Raw genomic sequence first — 22911 nt, forward strand, 5'->3', positions numbered from 1 at the left:
GAGAGAACTGAACTTGAGGCAGAGGAGATGGGTAGAGCTGTTGAGTGACTATGATTGCAAGATCCAGTACCATCCGGGTAAGGCGAATGTTGTGGCAGACGCCCTAAGCCGGAAATCACTCGGCAGTCTATCCCACATTTCAGCAGAGAGGAGGCCGGTGGTGAAGGAGTTCCACAGACTTATGAGTGAGGGATTGCAGTTGGAGTTGTCTGGCACAGGTGCCTTAGTGGCTCAGATGAGAGTGACACCCGTGTTTCTGGAGCAGGTAGCTCAGAAACAGCATGAGGACCCAAAGTTGGTCAGGATAGCCAGAACGGTTCAGTCAGGCCAGAGTAATGAGTTCAAGTTTGATGATAAGGGGATCCTCCGCTACGGGAACAGATTATGTGTGCCAGATGACATTGGTCTGACGGGAGATATTATGGGGGAAGCCCATAATACCAGGTATAGTGTTCACCCTGGAGCCACCAAGATGTATCAGGATCTGAAGAGAGTGTATTGGTGGCCAGCTATGAAGAAGGACGTGGCACTGTTCGTGTCAGCCTGCGATGTGTGTCAGAGGGTGAAACTAGAGCATCAGAAGCCGGCTGGAATGTTGAATCCACTACCGATTCCAGAGTGGAAATGGGAGAATATAGCTATGGACTTCGTAGTGGGGTTACCGGCGACGTCCAACAGATTGGACTCCATATGGGTGATTGTGGACAGACTCACCAAATCTGCTCACTTCATCCCTGTCAGGAGTGGTTACTCTGTGGACAAGTTGGCGCAGGTGTACGTAGATGAGATTGTTAGACTGCATGGGGTCCCGGTATCTATAGTGTCAGATAGAGGGCCCCAGTTCACCTCCAGGTTTTGGCGGAGTCTGCAGAACGCTATGGGTACCAGATTAGACTTCAGTACTGCCTTCCACCCACAGACAGACGGACAGTCAGAGAGGACCATCCAGACAATAGAGGATATGCTCAGAATGTGTGTGCTAGATTTTGGCGGTTCTTGGAGGCAACATCTACCTTTGGTGGAGTTTGCCTACAATAACAGCTATCATGCTAGCATAGGGATGGCTCCATATGAAGCTTTGTATGGGAGGAAGTGCAGATCACCTATCTGCTGGGAGGAAGTAGGAGAGAGGACTCTTGCGGGTCCGGAGTTAGTAGAGCTTACCAGCAGGGTGGTACCCATAATCAGAGAGAGGATCAAGACTGCTGCTAGTCGGCAGAAGAGTTATGCAGATATCCGCAGAAGACAGCTAGAGTTTCAGGAGGGGGATTTGGTTTTGCTCAAGGTGTCTCCTATGAAAGGAGTGGTTCGGTTCGGGAAGAAGGGTAAGTTAGCTCCACGGTACATCGGTCCTTTCGAGGTGCTTCAGAGGGTCGGTAATGTGTCGTACAAGCTAGACTTGCCTGCTTCGATGGAGAGAATCCATCCGGTTTTCCATGTTTCTCTGTTACGGAAGTACGTGTCAGATCCGAGCAAGGTTCTTAGTGAGCCTGATGTAGAGATCCAAGAGGATCTCACCTATGTAGAGCAGCCAGTGCGGATTCTTGACACTCAGATCAGAAAGTTGAGAAACAAGGAAATCCCAATGGTGAAAGTCCTTTGGAACCACCACAACATAGAAGAATGCACTTGGGAGACACGGGAGTCTATGCTCCAGCAATACCCCCATCTGTTTTGAGGTGAGTGTTAGTTGTTCTATGTGTTACATGTATGATATATTGTATGCTATGTTGTATGCCATGTTGATGCCATGCTTTGTATGTTAGTTGAGGAACATTCGGGGACGAATGTTCTTAAGGGGGGGAGAATGTAATACCCGGCTAGACTCCGGTATCGGAATCCCTACCGTCCGGTGGGACCTCGGATGTCGGAAACCTCTAGAAGGGGTAAAACTATGATTTTACGAAATGTTTTCATGTATTTCATGTTTTTAAGTAAGAAATTAAATGAGTTTTTGCATGAAAAATCTTTGGAGGAAAACCCAGGTTCGGCCGCCGAACTCCGAAGTTCGGCCGCCGAACATACATGCTTTCGGAGGGACTTTAGGCGCCCGAAAATTTTGAGTGAGGGAAATGCAGGTTCGGCCGCCGAACTCCAAGTTCGGCCGCCGAACCTTGCATGCATGCGGAGGCACTTTCGGCCCCCGAACGTGGCCTGGCCAGCCACCTATAAAAGGGGCACTTAGCCGAAATGGGAGAGTTTTCTCCCATTTTCAGCCGCAGCAAGCTTCCGACCTCCCTCTCCCAAATCTTGTGTTTTTCCTTCAATCCCCACCATTTTCTTTGAGTTTTAAGGTTCCACAAAAGTTTTTGAGTGTTTTTAAGCAAGTTTGGAGCTTGGAAGTCTTGGAGCTAAATCCCTCCATTTTCCGAGCTAGGGTCGTTCTTCCTCTCGATCTTCAAGAGGTAAGCTTCGATCTATGCTTCTTTTATGTTTTATGAAAGTTTTATGCAAGTTGATGGGGTAGAATGCATGTTTAGGCTTGTTGTTAGGTTTATGGGTTTATGTTGTGATTTGAACAATGTATGTTGGAAATGTGTTGTTTGAAGTGTTGTAGTTGGGGTATATTATAGTTTGAGACCCCTAGGTGTGATGTATGATGTGTATGCATGTGTAGAAACAAGTTTATGCAGGTTTTGAGGCGTTTTGGAGGCTGTGGACACGAGGGAGCCAAGTTTCTGCCCTTCGGCAGAAACTCAGGTTCGGCCGCCGAAGTGACTTTCGGCCGCCGAACCCCCTTGTGGAGGCAGTTTCGGCTGCTGAAGCCTGCCCCCGAAACTCAAGTTTCGTCTCTGTCTGGGAGGTTCGGCCGCCGAAAGTGCCGCCGAACCTGCATGACTTTCGGCTGCAGAGGGACTTTCGGCCGCCGAACCTGCCGCCGAAAGTGCCCTGTTCAGCCATTTCTTGCATGTTTTCATGTGATGTTTTCAGGATGTTTTAGGGGGTTTTTGGGGAGTATTTTAGAGTCATATTCAGGTATGTTTGGTCCCTCATTTGAGTCCACCTGTGTAGGTTCGGACCCGAGGAACCGAGACCCCCAGCAGTGAGCCAGCTGCTTCAGAGTCTCTTCAGAGCTAGCCAGAGGTGAGTGGAATAACCTTTAAGTTTTAAAGCAAATTAATGAAATGTTTTAGCATGATTCACGCATCATGAATGCCATGAGATATATTAGGCTGTTTGCATTAGAATTCACGAATATGTTGCATTGCATACTTTGTTGTTGATGTGGATGAATGTTGAATGATCCATTAGCCCTTGTATGTCATGATAGCCTATGTGAGTCCAGGTGTGCCTGCTACGGCTCTACGCCCCTGGCACTATGACTGATTATAGAAGTCCGGGTGTGCCTGCTACGGCTCTACGCCCCCGGCATGTATAAGTAAGAAAGATAGGGGCTAAATGGTGACAAGTTCATCCTTGTTGTGAAATGTTTGTGTTATGGCGCATACATGAAAGCATGATTTAAATTGATGTTTTATTATTCTGCTCACTGGGCTCTAGTAGCTCACCCCACTCCCTTTATCCCCAGAGTTGCAGGTACAGGATAGATCAGGAAGTCGGCTAGAATGAAGTCAAGTCATGAATGTTGTAATAGATAGTAGTGGACATGAACATGATGTAATGAGTATATATGACCATGTAATGTAATGAATGATTTGATGATGTATTGAGGATTATAGTAGTGCTTGACCTAGAGGTGTGTGAATCCCCATGATGTACAGAGTGTTTAATGAGTAATGATGTTAATGACCATGATTATCCAAGCTGATATGTATGATGATGATACCCCATTGGAGTATTTGATGAGGACTCCAGTGTGGGGTTTATGTATGATTTTGTGCATGCACAGGTTTTGCTTGGATAAGAGAAAAGAAAAATATTTTTACAGATCATGTATATGTTGTTATGTATGGGATTCCACAGGTTTACAGGAGGTATGTAGGCTTGCTACGGGTCCCGGCGGCCTTAAGCCGATCTGGATCCTAGCGCCGGTAACGGGTCGGATTTCCGGGTCGTTACACCGTTCGTGTTAACCAATGCCCCTGCAGCATTAATGGATCTCATGAACAGGGTTTTCTGTAACGACCCGAAAATCGAACCGCTACCGGCGCTAGGATCCAGATCGGCTTAAGGCCGCCGGGACCCGTAGCAAGCCTGACATAAAACCTGTAAACCTGTATAATCCCATACATGATCAACAACATGCATAAAAATTAAAACTTTTCTTTCCATATACATCAACCAAACTCAACCTGAGCATAAACATTGTCATAACATTGATCCCTCTGTAGGATCTCATCAATGCCCCCAAGGGGTGACATAACATACGTTGAGTTGGTTTACATAAACATCATAAAAATCTCTAAGATCATGTATTAAAGGGATATCAACAATCTATGGTCAAGCACACTTCTAACATCCATATACATCATCTCATTACATGACTATATTGATTAAGACTTTACATTACAATTTGATCATGTCCATTGCTAGCTATTACATAAACAGAACTTCCTTACTCTAACCGGACTCCTGCTCTATCCTGTACCTGCAAGCCTGGGGGTAAAGGGAGAGGGGTGAGCTAAAAGCCCAGTGAGTAGAACCATAAAACATATTATCAAACATGCTCCTATGAAATGCATCATAACACAGACAATTCACATAAGGGTTGGGTGAACTTGTCACCAATTAGTCCAAGCTAACTCTGTGCCAGGCCGTAGCATGGGGTCCTGGTCTTCCTGTCATAACATACATTACTTACCATTGTCCCAGGGCCTCCTCTGGGCTCCTGGTCTTCGTGTCCCATAACCGTGCCAGGCCGTAGAATGGGGTCCTGGTAAGTGAAAAAACCTCCACTCAACACCAGAGTGCGTTCCAAACCAAAAATACCTCCACTCAACACCCAAACGGTAAACGGACCATAGATCTGAACGAGGGGACTTCGAGGTGAGTGAAAAAACAAATAACCCTATATTGATAACCTAAAAGAACAGGAGCCCTAAGTTTCCAAACAAAACAGAAAAGGAAAAATTCAAATCTCTACAGGAGAGACTCTGATATCATGTAATTTGTATATTCTATATTGAAATAAGTGTGTATATATACAAATTATAAGGCCTTAATAAGCCAACTTTTAAGAATTCTCTATCAATTAATTAACCTATAATTATATAATCTCCTATAATTATATACAGATTATGTTCACACTTTAACATTAATGAATCGGTCCCTGTATTTTTAAAATCGTACTCTTAAATCCCTTTATGGTCAATCCATCCTTATTTATTATAATTTAAACATTTTGATCATTCATTTTTTACTTGAAAGAATACTTAAGTTTTCATTAAATTTTATCTATAATATCTCATTTAATTAATTTTTAACACTTTTTGATCTTCAATTTTCATTCATTAAAATACTTCAACACTTACAATTTTAAAACTTTTATAAAATATTTATAATTTCAGTTATTTTTAAATGCTACCAAGTAACTTTTAAGTAAATTGTAAATTTTTATAAAGAGTATTTTAAGAAGAAATTGTACTTTCAAAAAAAAATTTAACCATACATTAGTTTTGAACTAATGTCTATAATGGATGAAATAACTTTAATTTTAGACGAATTAAATATATAGGGATTTAAAGATTTAGTTTTAAAAATATAAAAACTAATTTATCAATTATGCTAAAACTTAAGAATTAAATTATAATTTATATAACATAAAATTCTCACTTATATTAAAAAGGATTTAAGTATTTATGATGATATTTTAGGTATTTGAAATATTTATTCTCTTTTGACCAGTTTACTAATGGAATTATGGAGAGAAACACCTTCAATTTAGACGGAATAATTATATAGAAATTTAAGTGTTCAATTTTAAAAATATAGGAACTGATTTATTAATTATGTTAACATTTAAAGACTAAAATATAATTTATTTTTTTTATTCATAAACAGTAAAAATATTATGAGAATAGAAATTTAAAAAAATAAAAAAAAAACTGAACCAAACAATTTCACGCGTATACAACTAGTAACCACAAAATAATAAAATAAGACAAAGAAGTCACCTTACTGATGATAGAAAATCCATATGAACTATGGACATAGTTATCTGTCGTCCCATTGAAAAATTAAAGAAAAGAACTAAACATAGCATGACAATAACATGAACAAATCTTCCATATGTCTTTAATAGCAGCAAAATTATTTCACACCTGCCTTAAAATTTCAAGATCCAAAAATAAAAAGCAGCTCCAGAATTTATAAGCGACTCATGAAATTTTGTTGATGAGAAATCACGGGAGAAGGAAATTGTTTATTCTTTTCAACTTCAAGACTCGAAAAAAAAAAATCCTAAATCTTCAATCTTCATTGAACACCTTGATCCCAATGCTCTTCTCCATTAAAAGCATCTTCATCACTTTCCTCTTCACGACTCAAACTCAGCTTCCCCTTCTACCTGAAATTTGGAATAATCAAAATCACCATTGTCAGTGGCATCAAGTTCTTGTGTAACAAATAAATTATTTATCATATTTAATTATTTATAAGATATAAGTTCTTGTGTAACAAATAAATTATTTATCATATTTAATTATTTATAAGATATTCCTGAGATTACGCAAGTGTGGGTTATTCACCAATCATAACTAAATTCACAATTTCAAAAGACATGATAACTAAAGAAAAAGCAATGCTTAATTTTTAATTCAAAATCAATTCTCACAAAAATTTAAAAAAAATTCTTATATTCTTAATTTTTCTAAACACAAAAATTTTAAAAAAAATTAATTCACTTGAATTCCCTAAAAATTTACCATTCTAAATAAAGGCATTAGGAAATGAATCATACCTCTTATTGATTCATCTTCAACAACTCACTCATTTTTGCATTAAGGTTTGGATCAGATCCCAACCTTCCATTTATCACAACCTTCTCTAGCTTTGGCATGCTTAATGATCCATAGGAGAATGTCTCCATCCTTTTACAGTTCTGAAACTCCAATGTTTCTAGAAATGGAAATTCAAGAGCATAAATCGTATTGCAGAAACTGTTGAGGTTGGGTAAATCCTCAAGTGTCAGAGACCTTAGTTGAGGGAACTCAATTTTTTGCATGCTAATTTCTTCAATCTCTTTTCCAATAATTTCCTCCATCCTCTTGCACCTTCTAATCTCTATTGATTGTAGCTTTCCTACAAGTTTGGCCGAGCAAATTGAGAAAAGGTTTATTAAATTATCACAATCTGCTACAATCAACTCTCGCAGGTTTTGGAAGGCTGTGATTTCTGGTGGAATCTTGAACCAAACGTGTTTCAAATTTGGTAAACTAACTAACTGTATCTTTTCCACTGAATTGAGCACTCCATTAATCAGCCCTTCAAATGAAAATATTACTTCCACTGAATCGCTGTCGTGAATCATAAGGTGTTTCAGATTTTTCAACTGTTGAATCAATTTGGATGGAAATGCACAACTTTCATCAATATTGCTAACAGATGGATCCCTCTGATTCTTTATTAATGAAACCTGCCAAACCAACATATATATTTTATAAAAATACAAAACATCATTTAATAATATGATTCACTTTCATAATAATTAGATTGGTAAATTTTCCTTATAAAACAACATAAACAGATAATTTTTTTTAATAATAAAACTAAAATTTTAATATTAGTTACAGTTTTAGTTAGTAAACTAAATTGAATTTAAAAAAATTAACAATAACTATTAAAATATGGTCATTTGAAATAAATATTTTTATTTTGATAATATTTTTCTCTTCAATAATTAAAACATTATAGAAAATAAGTTTTAAATTGAATTCCACGCATTTTAAATTTTTATTAACTAAGGCTAAAATAACAAAATAATATATTTAAAAAATTTTATTTTATTTTAATTTTTAAAAGTTACATGCATGATTTTCAATATTATTGAGTATCAATAAGTTAATCTATCAAAAGTTGTATTCAATATTTATGTTCATATTCCATGCTTGATAATATTAAAAATTATGTACATAAGTTTAAAAATTAAAAATAAAATACTGTTAAAATTAATTTAAAAACATCATTTTTGTTATTTTAATATATGTTAATCAAAATTAAGATACATTAATTTGATTTGAAATTATTTTTCACAAATTTTTAATTATTAAGAAGGAAAAATAATAAACTAATAAAAAAATATGAATGAATTTAATAGACATGATTAAATAAAAATATTTAGTTCAAAGGACTATTTTATTAATAAGATAAAACTTTAAAAACCTTAGTATATGTTAGTACTAAATCTTAATTAATAAAATAAAACTTTAAAGACCTTAAATTTTTACCTTTATCTTAAAAAAAATTATATAAATATGAATTTGTGTAAATATTTATCTATTCTTTTATATCCAATATAGCATAAAAACAATCATACTATAGATATTGAATAAATTTGTAAAATATAAAATTTAAAAATATATCATGTGTGGCATAAAATAGTTATAATATGTTATTTAGAAAATGTGAATTTTTTTATTTAACTATAAAAATATAAAATTTTTAAATAAAAATAAAATATATAACTGATTTGAAAATTTTAATAAATGAAAATTGAGAAATTAAATAAATACTAAATTCAAATTTACATTTATTTATTTCAAATAATTATAATTTATCTTGAATGGCATACCTCTTTGCTGAAAATATTATCTTGCTTTTTCCTTTTTCGTGGTATCAATGTGGCACAAAAGGTAGAATCAAGGTGATCAACCTCAGCACTTGTACTCAATGTTGACGATTTTGGAACTGAAACGATTTTGAAACTGACGATTTTATAAAACCTCAATCGTTCTAACAAAGACCACTCAAGAGAAACATTATTATCTTTGCAAAAACCCATCAAATTTGGCAGATGTGAAAGGTCAAGATAAGTTAGGCTAGGAAACAATACTATTTTGCTTCTTCCCTTGTCTTTTGCAACAATGTCTTCCATCTTCTCACATGACCAAATGATTAAGTCTTTAAGCTGCACCAATTGTTGAGCTACAGAGAGAGGAAAGGCTGCTTCTTGAAAATGACATTGAAAGATATGAAGCTCTCGCAAATTTAATAATGGTGAACTTGGTGGAAAAAATAATGTAGAAATCATTTCCATTGGTCCACTTTTCATTTGAGATGTGCTTGGCTGCTCCATCTCCATATCCTGCCAAATTTATTAGGGAGATCATCTAATTCATTCATTGCTATTGTAGGTGTAATGCTTCTAACTCCCAAACCCTAAAGTAAATTTCAACAATTTCAATGGCATTACGTTATGAAATCCAATGAGTACATACCTTTTTCTTGGAAACATCTTTTGGCTTTCCTCTTCTTAGTAAGCGTTGAGCAATTGAGCTTGTTGGGAACATGACTTTGAGCTCACTTTGATCGTAACTTTTGTTCAAAGTTGATGAGTCTGGAGTTTCACAATAATGTGTCTTCAGTTTAGGACAAGAGAATATCTTCAAATATACTAATGAGTACAACTCAAAAGAAATATCATTGTCCGCAAAGAAAGCCACCAGCTCTGGTAGATTACGAAGATCAAGCTTAGTTAGATTAGGAAATGCTATTTTGCTTACGCCCTTGTTTTTTTCTTCTTCTTTAGCTTCTGCAACTATATATTCCATCATACAACATGCTGAGATATTTAATTCTTTAAGCTGCGCAAATTGCTGGGCAACAGAAGGAGAAAACAGTGCTTTTACCAAACCACAATTATACAAGATAAGCTTTTGCAACTTTGATAGTCGTAGCCAAAGAGAAGAAAATAATATAGAAATCTTTTCAACTGGTTCAGTTTTAGATTGAACAATTTCCATCCTATTGTTCATTTCAGATGCACTCGACTCTTCTATATCCTGTCAAACACGAATATATATATATATATATATATTAGCCATTGGAACAAAAATTAAAACTCAATTTTTTCTGTATAAAATGAAAACAATTAGCAAATGTAGAAGGTATGAATGAAAATAATTATAGAAAAATAACATATATCAGCAATGGGCAGATAATTTTGGGTAATTTTTTTTTTTTTTTTGAAATGGAAATTTAGAAATCTGAGAAGTAGAACCTGAAATATCTTAAATTTACTCAAATACATTTACTATCAAATTAAGTCTGTGAATGCAATTTTGAATAAATTTATAATGTGTCAAGTGAGTTTTATGAAATAATAATAAAGTAAATTATGCATTTTCTATGCAGATGGAGACATATATATTTACTAGATTTAAATTTAAAATTAAGGTTTTATTTATATGTAAAAAATAATTTGTATTTAAAAAATATTTTTTATAAAAAATGTTTTTTTTAATGAAATACTTATTTTTTATTATTTAATTTTAATTTAAAAAATAAAATTTATTAATAAATTTATATATAAATGTCTTGATAAATATTTTAAGATGTGAAAAATGATTTTATTTTTTTTAAAAGTAAAAATTATTTTCTTGGTTTATTTTTTTATTAGAAAAATATTTTTTTAACTAAATTTAAAAAAAATGAAAAATATTGTTTTAAAAATTAATTTTTTTAAACAAATAGAGCTTATTAAAACATTTTAAAAAAAATTTTTCAGTCACGCTGTGAAGCAAGGGATTAATATGTCAGTGTGAGGGCTTCACAAGAAAAACTTTCCTCATTAATTTGTCGCCGAGTCTTATTAGTTATAAAAACAAATTATAAAAAATATAAAAACTTTCCTCATTAACTCATACATATTTAAAATAATGAAATATTTTTTTAAGTAATAAAAATAATTATTAAAAATTTAAAAACGAGTAAAATTATAAAATGGTCTTCATATTTAAACTAAAATTTTCTTTAATTATAAAAAATATAAAAGCTTACCTTGTAGATAAATCCAATGAAGTTTGGAAGGTCATCCAAGCAGAGAGTTGTAAGTGGCGACTCAATCTCATCATCATTCACTTTGTTTCTGTAGAAAATTCCCTCCATCTTTTCGCAGGACACTACAGTCATGCTGTGAAGTTGCCTCAACTCTCTAGCCATGGATAGTGGAATAAAGTACTTCAACTCATCACATTCATATATTTCTACTTTTCTTAAATTGCTCAAGTATGAGAGGGGACTTTTTGGAGACTCTGGAATTCTCACTAGTGCATCAACACATTCGTCTCGCTTCAAATCCGCAAAACTATTATCTTCTATCTCATTTACAATTTTCTTCAAATTTTTCACTTCTTCCAAACACAAGACTTCAACTTTCCTCAACAAAACACATATCCCACTCCCTTTAATATCACTTGCATCTCCTTTAAGATGCAACACATTCTCTGAATCTTTGTGAACAATATGAACCTTTGAGTCGCCTACAAAAATGTGGAATCTTATTAAGTTTCTAAAGACTGAAGCTTTAGGTGAAATGTAGGCATTTACTACAGTAATATGCAATGCAGTTATATGATGAGTCTCTAGCTCGCTGAGGCTTGCATTGGTTTTCTCTTCGTCTTCCTTCCATTCCCATTTCATCATATATCTAAGTGGAAGATACAACTCTTCTAGTTTGGACAACCCTACTAATACATCTGGTGGAATGTATCTAAGGTTCTCGACCCTGCGCAGGTTTAGCAACCTTAGATTTTTCAGATTTCCTATTTCTGCTGGCAGCTCTTCTAAACGATAACTACGAACTTCAAGTATTTCCAGTTTCACGAGATCTCCAATTGTATGCATCTCGTTTAGCCTATCATTCCAAAGACATAAGGTTTGAAGATTCTTCAAGACATCAATTGATTGTGGCAGTGATGGGATACGGGAGGCTATAGATAGAACTTTGAGTCCTTTCATCCCTTCTAACACGTTGATTGGAAGGCTTTGTAACTGACAATCATTCTGACAATCATGCCAAAGCTGTAAGAGTTCAAGGTTCGGACACTTTAAATGATCTTTAAGTTTTTTGATGTCTTCACACAGAAGTGAAATTGCAGTGCAATTTTTGTACCAATCCTTACCTTGCCACTCATTTATTCTAGCTTGACTTTGTAATGTGTGCCACTGCTTATTTCTGGAGGCAAGTGATATGGCTACATCACGGACATGGTCATGCATTTTGACAGACTCGTTCCATATGTCGTCACCTTCAAGCAACAAATGTGACCCTTTCAGCATATCAATAAGCTTATAGATCCTATCTCTTCCTTCATGCACATATTCAACATCTTTAAACAGCCTTAGGCCCATTCCAAATTCAAGCAAATCTTCAACCGGAATATTGAAATCTTCAGGGAACAAGCTACAAAGCAAAAAGCATGACTTGGCCTCTTCATCATTCAAATAATTGTAACTTAATTTAATTGCAGAAAACACCTTTGCCTTCATTCCTGAGATATCTTCCAGCTTAGAATTCTTTAATTGTAAAAGCACATCATTCCAAATGTGTTTGTCTTTGGTTTTTAATGTCTTGGAAAGAGTTACAATGGCAATTGGTAAGCCTTCACATTCATTTACAATCTCCTTCACCATGTCGAGTAAACCATGGCCAATTGAGTCGCTTGCTGTCTCTTCGAAAAGAACGAGAGCTTCTTCATCATTCAGAACTTTTATTTGGAAATTTTTTTGACTTCCCAAACTAGAGCACACAGATTCATTTCGTGAAGTCAACACAATTTTGCATCCATTGCTCCTGACACCTAAAGGAACTCCAATTTCTCCTAAACCATCCTCCTTCCAAACATCATCCAATATTAGAAGGATCCTCTTATCACAGTTGGTAAGCCTCTGACGCAGTTTGCTTGCTCTTACCACCTCACTTTCATCATTCTTGAGTTCCAATCGCAAGCAAGATGCAATTTCATCTTGGATCTTTCTGAAGTCAGGAGTATCAGACACGGCTACCATTGCAAACTCGTCAAACAATTTATTTTTTTCCATGTTTTTCATAAGCTGCTTTACCATAGTAGTTTTACCGATACCACTCATTCCGCAAATCCCAATCACACGAAGATCGTCATTCTTTAAGGCCATCAAGATCTCATTTAGAATTGGTTCCCTTGATTTAAAATTCTTGATGCGTTCATCACTGAACCATAATTCTATCTTTTGACAAGGATCAGGATAGGCTATTTCACCAAAATTCCTCGCTTCTTCGAGCAAAGCAAGCATATTTTCTGTCATCTTCTTAGCTTTTCTACTCAAGGAAGAACGGTTCAAACACTTGTTCACGTTCATTTCATTTTGAAGAAATTCTTTACTCCTCCTATCAATGCCATCTGCTTTCTCTTGCCAACGAATTACAGAACCAACAACCACCTGCAAGTTGCTTTTGGCGTTATTCACACGTAGCCCCACCTCAGTTCTCTTGTCATCCAGTTTCTGAAGCTCCTCTTTCAAATTCTCGATGTTATGTTTGTAGTAAATCAGATCCACCAAGTTTTTAGCAATTTCACCAGCAACTGTACCTCCAATGGCAAGGAGAACCTCCATTTCTCTTGTTATATTTCTACAATAACCAAGTCCTAGAATTAATATAATTGCACGACAAGAAAAGTAAAACACAGTTTAAATTAAACAATAGGTATATTAAAATCTTACAAAATCCAAGGATGGATTGCTAATAGATTTGCAAAGAGAAGTATGCGTACACTAATCTGCAAAAAAAAAGAGCCAATCGTTTAAAAACATTTTATTTTCATTGAATTTGAACATTAAAAGCAACAAATAACCAATAAAATAAACACTAGTTAAATAATAGCAAAGATCAAGAATATCATTGATCTCCAAATTAATAATTACCAGCGACTGAAATTAATTTTTAAAAAAGAGTTAATGAGAAGAAAGTCAATTTTTTTATATTTTCTTATCCCTATTCCCTTTAAATTTCAGCACTTTTGTAGTTTAATGTATCTTGTGTTGAAATTTATTACTTGAGATATTTTTGAATTAAATTGAAGAATCAACTCCTTAATTTTCCTAATTTAAATTGTGATATCTTACTTACTAGTACTTGAGTTGAAGATTAATCGCGTATTTGCTAGGTTGATTGCTTAGATATTGCATATTTAGCTATGCATAAACCACAAATATGCCCTAATCGTAGTTTGATTTGGTTTAGGACTGAGCACTTCTCAGTGCTAAATTGAAAAATCAAATCGAACTAAATCAGTTAAATTTAATTCTACAATTAAATTGGTGTAGTTCAATTAGTATCTCATAGAATTTTCAATTTTCAGTTTAATATTTTTTTTAGTTAAAAACCGAAAAATAAAACCAAAATGAAATTAGTAAAATACATGAAGTATATATATGTAATATTTCTTTAAAATTTGCGTTTTATTTTGTTGAAAAATTCCTTGATGAAAAATTCAAAATCTATGATCCTAAAGCATGTGATATGCACTATATATTTTGCATTTTTAATGACTACTTGGAATTGGATTGTTTGATTTTTATTGTTTTTTTGTTAAATTCAAATGATATCGAGGTTGTATATTTGTATCTCAATTTGATTGAGAATTGAACACAAATTCACAAACTATATATATACATTTGAGTTAATTTGAGAGATCTCAGATTCTACTTAATTTCCATTTCAACGACGAAAAAAAATTATTTAAATTTTTTTTTGTTTATTTAAACCCCTAATAAATTTTTTATCTATTAAAGTCCCTAACTTATCGATAATGAACAATTAATTCAAAACATCTATTTTTGTTATACCCTACTGTTACTCATCTTTACTCATTATATATTTGCCTTTCTCATGTATAACATAATTTCATTCTTAATCAATCTCCATTTCCTCTTTCCCATGGCAAAACTCTTCCTCTCTAAACCACGGTTATCAAGTAATAGATTTCTCTCTAAACATCATTTCCATTCTCAATCAAATATTCGTTTCCTTTAAAAATCTCAATTTCCTCTATAAATGCCAATCCTCTCATCACCTTCACCAATAACCGATCAGTTATCATCCTCGATCTCAATAACCATCGAGATTTTCATTTATGGTCCATAATTGTCAAGTCACCACTGCTCATTGCAAATGTGTCATTTTTGCTAATGTCTTTAATACTGTCAAAATTTGAAAGTTTATAATTATCATGTCTTAAAGAAGAAATTTAAGGTTTTATCTAATTAGATTGATTGTCTTTAGTAGTTGCTTGATGGATTTCATCTATTTGGTAATGCTTTATTTCTTTCACCTTTTCAATCATAATATATTTTCTTAATTCTTTCTCCGCAGTTTTTTTCTTTTCTTCATAAAAATTGATAAACAACTTTCTTGCTAAAGAAAAACACTTTAAGTTCTCAAAAAGTATAACAATGAAAGCATAACAACTAACATGTAAAAATTCATAAAAGAGTTTAAACTAGAAGAGAGAGGTCTCTTTTAACATGGTTTAGCAATGTAAAGATCACATATTTTATTTCTGCTTAATTTGATCTCCTTTAATTATAATTAAGTGTTAATTATTTATTATCGATAACTTAATGTCTTCCATAAATCAAAAAATATTATTAAGATTTTAAGTAAACAATTGAAAATTTATCAAAGACCTTTAACTTATATCGTTGTTTAATTGGTAAGCTTAAATATTGAAATAGAGTCTGTCATCGTAATTTGATTTTTATTTAAAATTATGATATTGTCTTACAGTAATTTTACTGTTGGAAATCTTGATTGCATATGATTGTAAATTTCACTTTTTATCAAACCAAACCGAATCATTATTTATTAGTTTGATTTGATTCGATTATGGTTCAATAATTTAAGATGATTCAATTTTTTAGTTTTTTAAATTTTGTTCGGTATGGATCCAAACCTATCGAATACTCTCTCTTAATTTGGACTATGAAATAGACAAGAATCAGACTAGTCAAATTCAAAACCAGAGGAAAGCCAATCCCTTTTTTGAATTAAAATCAAAATCAAACTAGAATCGATTAGTTTAAACTAGCAATTCCAATTCATATTCGGTTTGATTTTTAAATTTTTAAAATAAAGCATACATAAATAAATTAATTATCAAATAATTAATTTAAGTTCATTCTTTTTTATTTGTGAAAAATATTATTTTTCTAATTTTATTTGTTAAGTATTCACGTTCAAATCTATTTATATAAATAATTATTTTAATATAAATATATATTTTGGAATATAATTTAGAATTTTTCTTTTATATATTTTTATTTAAAAATAGATTATAATTTTTTTGAAATATAACTTTTTAAAAAAATTATTATTAATTAAAAATATTTTTTATATAATTTATTAATTAAAATATATAAAATAAAATAAATTCAAATATTAAAAATATTAATTGAGTTCGACATGATAATTTTTATAAGTAATCTACCTGTTGGCGTCCCTACTTTTTAACTTCGATGATAAGTTAGAAGTATATGTTTATAAAAATATTAAATTATTTAAAAAATTAATTTGATTAATGTTTATTTATCTTATAAATATTAAATTAATAATAAAATTATATTAAATTAATATTAATTGACTTCTTTTCTAGCCAACTATTCTGATGATGAAGGGTACTACAGAGCCCTCGTAAAGGGACCTTGGGTGATGCTAGAAAGCTACTTATAGATTCAACCATGGCATCCCTCATTTGATGCTTCGTCCAATGTTATGGAATCTGTAGTGGTTTGGATTAGATTATCTGTCTTACCCTGCATCTTTACAATAAGAAAATGATCCACAGAATTGGCTTGTCAGTTGGTAAACTTGTTAAAATCGACGAAACTACCTTTGTGGCTTTAAAAGGAAAGTATGGGAGAATGGCTGTGTCGATGAATCTCACCAAGCTGCTTTTCTCTAAAGTGGATATTAGGGGCAAGGTTCAGTTGATTGGGTATGAAAACCTACCTCAGATCTGTTTCCAATGTTAATGGATAGGACATTCTATACCTACTTGTGCTTTCAAAGAAGGTTGCTCTGAGAAATCTAAAAGCTCAAATGCAAAAGAGTAGACTCCTCTGATCCTGAAAACCGCCTCTGGGGAATGGATTGTTGTGACTAGCAGAGGAAGAAAAGTGCAAACTAGAAAGTTTTGAAGAGCATCAATCAAGCTACATGGTAATGGATCTCGATTTGATTCCTTAAGAGAAGATGTTGAGATGAAAATCAATCAGTTGACGCCCTATTTGTGGCTAGTATTAAGCCTATCCCTACAATGGATGCCCGCGAAAAAAGGAAGGTCAAATCTGCTAAATAGGCCGACATACCTCGGGTAGGGGGCACAATCGAAGCAAAAAGGATAAGGTGGAGATCCCAGGAAAAGATATGCTCCTTCAGACCAACACACTGGCAGATTCCCCACGTACAACAAATCCCATGTAAAGTCCGCATGCAAATATCTCTTGCATGAAGACTTCCTTAGACCCTAGGAGAAATATTGGTCGGATCTAGTCGTGTTGCTGGAACCATGAATCAGTGGCAATAAAGCAAATACGTTTATAGAAAAAACGGGTTTCCCTTATTCCCACAGAGTTGAAGCTTAGGGTTTCTCTGGGGTATATGGCTGTTGTGGATAGGAAATTGGGATATTCAGATTATTCTCAATAACGGGGAATTTGTGCATATGGTTATTTTTTAGAACAATACCTTTCTCATGTATCTAATAGCTGTGTATGGGAGTCTAGTGGCTCATTCAAGGAAGCTTCTTTGGACAAATCTACAGTCACTTCTCTTGCTTATGAATGAGCCTTGGCTTTTAGCCAGTGATTTCCAATCTCTTCTAAAGTCTAAAGAAAGAAGGGGTGGCTCATCCCACAGGATAAGGATTTCTTGTGATTTTGCTAACTGGTGTTACAACTCTCATCTTATTGATTTGGGTTATAGGAGTCCCACATTTACTTAGCAGAAAGGTACTCTGCTGCAATGGTAGGACAGAAGCCTGTGTTTTTCAGCTCCCCTGAATTCAAAGTGATTGTAGACCTCTTCTCATCAAGTTTCAAAGTTTTTTTTGCCTACTTTAGGTACTAAAAGACGTTTGGATTTCAGGTTGCCTGAATGACTCATAATGATTTCCACTCCCTACTGAAAAATAATTGGATCCCTAATGAGTCAGTTATGAATAATCTCGGCAATCTCACGGCTAGGTTGAAATATTGGAACATGAGTACCTTTAGGAATGTGTTTCTACAAAAAGGCCTGCTCTTTGCCAGCATTAATGGAATCCAACATACACAAGAAGTGAGATTCTCTGGTGCCCTTCAAAAACTTGAGCTTCATCTTTGGCGAGAGTTAGATATCATCATGCTTCGAGAGGAGATCATCTGGTACCAAAAATCTAAAGCGGATTGGATTCAATAAAGGGATAAAAATAAGACGTTCTTTCACACCAAAACTTTGTCGAGAAGAAAAAGGAACTGCATTGAGTTATCACAAAATGATCAAGGTAGGTGGATTGATGATCAAAATGACTTTAGCAGCCATGCTTGTAACTTTTTTCGTTTGGTTTTCTAGGCTGGAGATTCTGAGCCCCCTTTATGGAATCACAGGTAAGTTCCTACTCTCTCTCAAGTTTCTGTGATATATCTTGTCTCCTTGGCAACCACTAATGAGGTCAAGAAAGCCCTCTTTAAAATGAAGCCCTCCAAAGCTCCTGGCATTGATGGCTTTCACGCAGAATTCTTCCAGAATCATTGGTCCCTCATTAGTGAGGACATTTGTGCCGAGGTAAACCAAGTTTTACAAGGGGTGCTCTTAATGGTAATATAAATAATACTCTTATCTCCCATATCCCCAAAGTCCCAATTCCTATTTCTATCAAACATTTCAAACCTCCTTTGCTCCCTTTTATGATTGGCCCCAATCAGACCATTTTTGTTCCTGAAAGAAGAATTACAGATAATGTCATTATTGCGTAGGAGATCATTCACTCTATGCCCCAAAAAAAAGAGCAAAAGGTTCCTTGGATTTGAAAAAAGCCTATGATTGAATTAGTTGGGCCTTCCTCTAGGAGATGCTTTTTGAAGTAGGTATCCTTTCAAATTTCATGTGTATAATAATGAACTATATTACTTCAATTTCTATGCGGGTTATATGGAATGGAGCTTTGACCGAAGAATTTTATCCAATCATAGGTTTAAGACAAGGAGACCTGCTATCCCTTTACTTATTCGTCCTTTGTATAGAAAGACTCGCTCATGGCATTTCTGATGCGGTGAATAAAGGAGACTAGGGAACCATCATTCTTGGTAAAAGTGGCCCTCCAATTTCTCACTTATTTTTTACTTATGACCTTATTCTTTTTGCAAAGGCCTCAAGTGCACAAGTAGAAACTATTCTTAAAGTTTTAAAGGATTTCTGCACTAGTTCTGGCCAGAAGGTGAATTTGAAAAAAAAAAATAACTCACGTCTACTTTTCTAAAAATGTTTCCCTACAGGATAGGAGAGCCCTTAGCAACAAATTGGGTGTCTCTAAGACTGAGAATCTGGGAAAGTACCTTGGGGTTCCCCTGCTGCATTTTCGTGTCTCTAGATAGACTTACCAATACATCATCAATAATATCAAGAACAAATTTGCCAAATGAGATAATAGAAAGCTCTCGCTTGCAAGTTGCATTACTCTTGTTCAATGGATTATCTCAACTATTCCATCTTATGCCATGCAAACTTATATATATTCTGGCTAGCCTTATCTATGAAGAAGTGGATAAGTTGTGTAAAAAATTCATATGAGATAGTTTGGATGGTTCCAAGAAAGTCTCCCTGATTCCTTGGGAGCAAGTCATTGAGCCCAAAGAATGTGGTGGCCTTGCTCTTAGATGTGCAAGAGTGACTAATCAAGCATACATGATGAAACTTGCTTGGGGTTTGGTCATAAATAAAAGTGCCATATGGGTTAGGATCCTTCACTCTAAATACAAGTTCAAATGTGAATACCCAACTGCTCCAACCTTTATAGAGCCATATATGTTTTATACTATGTAGTAGTCAAATGTTCTACATTTGACTTGAGAGATTAACTTTAATTATATATATATATTTATACCATATATAAAAAAATAGAAGAGGAATACTCAGATTGCCAATTATGCTACTAGATTATTTACCATTGAATTTAAATTTAAAAATAGATATTGATTTTATTATTTAAAATAATTTAAATTTAATAAATTACTCCTCTATTTTATAATTTTTATCTATTTTTTAATTTTTAATTTTTTTATTTTATCTTAAAATTATTAGTTACCTTTCCATATATATATATATATATATATATATATATATATATATATAAATTGATTATTATAATCCTATTTAATTTTATTTTATATAAAAAAAATTTCAAAAATTATCAAAATATTTTTTATTATTTAATAAAATTTAATATTTTAAAATGAATATAATTGAAAAGTTAATAAAAAAATATCAATCTTAATATGTATTGAAAAATAAAGTGAACAAAAATTATAGAATAGAAAGAATATTAACTATTTAAAAATTTTTATTTTTTAATTTAATTAATTTTATTTGGTATTAATATTTAAATATATTTTAATAATTCTTGTCTTAAAATTTTAACCTTGATATATTTTTGAGCATTCAAAACTTTGACACTTTTAATAAATCTAAAAATATATTAAATGATAAAATCATTATCCAGTATTATATATAGGTTGTCATATAGAGAGAGAAAATTATTAAAAATTAATAATTTCGATAATATTTAAATTTTAATAAATTAAAAAATAAATTTTTTATATACGATTATTAAAATAATAAATTCAAATATTAATTCAATGTATTAAAATATTAAAATAATTATCACAATACTAAACTATTAGATAATAAGTTTAAATTTAAAAAAATAAAAATTATAAGATATACAAAATAATCATCAACATATTAATAATTTTAAAACTAATAGTAAAGTGATTATCATAATTTTAAAAATTATTATTTTAAATGTTAGTAATTTTAAGATTATCCAAATACTTAAAAAAATTTAAAAATTTTAAATATATTATCTTATAAAAATGCCTCATTTAATAAATTAATTATAGAATAATAAATTAATTATATAATTTTTTAAAATTATCCAAAATAATTATATATTTTAAACTCATTTATATAGCATTTTTTTGGATGGCTAACGAAAATGTCTTCATCTGCTTAATATTAAATTTATTTTTCTAAAAAATTATAGGATAATAAATTAATTATCCTCTATTTCAATAATATTAATAAATTTACTAACAAAAATAGAAATAAAAATAATATATGACAATTATCAATATAATGGTAAATAAAAATAATAAATTTAATTAATAAAGAAAATAAGAAAATAAGTTATTTTACATGGTATGCTGTTTCTTAATATATTGTATATATTTATATAATTTATTGTAATAATCTTTTAAATTCATAATTTCTGAAAGTGTTATTAACTGCTTTTGTAAAAGATATATATATATTGAAATAATGATAGTGTGAGGTCACTCATATTTTTAATTTGAATAAAATATTAATATAATTTTTAATTAAATTAAAATTTTTAAATGAAAATAAATTTATAATCATAATATAAAGGTAGGGGTATTTTTGATAAACTTAATATTCAGATATAAATTATAGATGGATAATTATTTTTTATTTAAATGATTTTTTAAATACCTCTAAAAACAAGTAGTGCAGGACAAGAATCAATAAAAAACTATAAAATATTTTGGTTATTTCTTTTAGGATAAGGGGATTATTTTAATTTAATTTGATTATATATATTTTTCAAATAAGATTTTTAGTAAATTCTAAATTTTATAAGTATTATAATAAATATGATAAAGTATTATTAATTGCATATTAAAAATATATATTATCTCATCTTTGTTATGGTATATTATTTATATAAAATAAAAATTTTAATTAAAAATTCTTAATTAAAATTTAAATTATCAAACAGAAAAATTTGAAAAAAAAAATAAAGAAAAGCAAATATATATCTGCATGAATTACCTAGGAAAAAAAATAATGCAAAGACATCCAAATTCATCCTATAATACAAAAAAAATATCAATTGAGTGAGACTATATCAATGGAAGTAAACAAAAATGATAAATTATTTGGACGAGAAAGTAATTTTACCAGCAAATGATGAGAATCTCAATTTTCTCACTTTGTTACTGGAATAACCAAGAGCTGGAACACAAATAATTAAGCCAAAAAAACATAAAAAAAAAAAAGAGTTAAAATTTAAAAAAAAAAAAGAAAGAAAGAAGAAATAAAAGGAGGGCAAGTAAATAAAAAATAATTAAAAATTAACTTATAACTAATAAAATTAAAAATAATAATAATAATGAACCTAGATCTGAAGAACAAACCAAGATCTGCAACATGTAGAGTCCTTTGGAGCGGTGATTTTGATGAGAATGATCAGCAGGCATGGGATGAGTAGCTAGCTAGCAAGCAGGAACTCTTCCATCTCTTTACACACAGCAACAGCAACAGCAAAAGGATCAGCCAGTGCAGAAAGCTCAACCACAGGCAGGTATCCAATGATAAAAAAAAATAGCTATTAGGTTAGAAGATCGATGCATATCAGAGAATATAAAAGCAAGGGAAGGGAAGGGAATAATATGTCTTTTTATATATTAAGTTAGAAGTACTTTTAACTTTTATTTTTTAAAAATAAAAATATAAAATTTAACTTTTTTTATTAAAATAAAATAAAATCTAAAATTCCTTACATTCACTCAGATATCCTATAAAACTTAACTTTTTTATTTAATAAAAATATCAAAACTTTTATATCCTCTCCATATAGTATTAACTTTTATGTAATGTGCATTCCACGTCATTTGTAATTATTGTGCATACTAATTATTATTTTTTATATGTTTATTATTAAATTTTATATGTAATATAATAATATCATCAAATCATTG

At 31.9% G+C, this 22911-nt stretch overlaps 1 protein-coding gene across 1 annotated transcript; it reads right to left on the bottom strand.

Annotated features, from left to right (window-relative positions):
• Nucleotides 1-6006: 6006 nt before the first annotated feature.
• Nucleotides 6007-13460, bottom strand: LOC110607530 (probable disease resistance protein At4g27220). The gene is made up of 5 exons (XM_043954442.1): nucleotides 10897-13460; nucleotides 9336-9899; nucleotides 8690-9202; nucleotides 6860-7534; nucleotides 6007-6466 (listed from the first exon to the last, which is right to left on the bottom strand). Exons 1-4 carry the CDS (start codon nucleotides 13234-13236, stop codon nucleotides 6863-6865), a joined length of 4089 nt encoding a protein of 1362 aa, XP_043810377.1. The 5' UTR covers nucleotides 13237-13460; the 3' UTR covers nucleotides 6007-6466; nucleotides 6860-6862.
• Between the last annotated feature and the right edge of the window lie 9451 nt (nucleotides 13461-22911).

The sequence above is a fragment of the Manihot esculenta genome, chromosome 2 (assembly GCF_001659605.2).
Source record: "Manihot esculenta cultivar AM560-2 chromosome 2, M.esculenta_v8, whole genome shotgun sequence".
NCBI lineage: Eukaryota > Viridiplantae > Streptophyta > Magnoliopsida > Malpighiales > Euphorbiaceae > Manihot > Manihot esculenta.

Coding starts and splice junctions, on each gene's coding strand:
- LOC110607530 (XM_043954442.1), bottom strand. CDS start 13,236: ATGAACGTGAACAAGTGTTTGAACCGTTCTTCCTTGAGTAGAAAAGCT. Junction 9,900..10,896: donor TCATTGGATTTATCTACAAG/GTAAGCTTTTAT, acceptor CGTGTTTGACAG/GATATAGAAGAGTCGAGTGC. Junction 9,203..9,335: donor AAGATGTTTCCAAGAAAAAG/GTATGTACTCAT, acceptor TAAATTTGGCAG/GATATGGAGATGGAGCAGCC.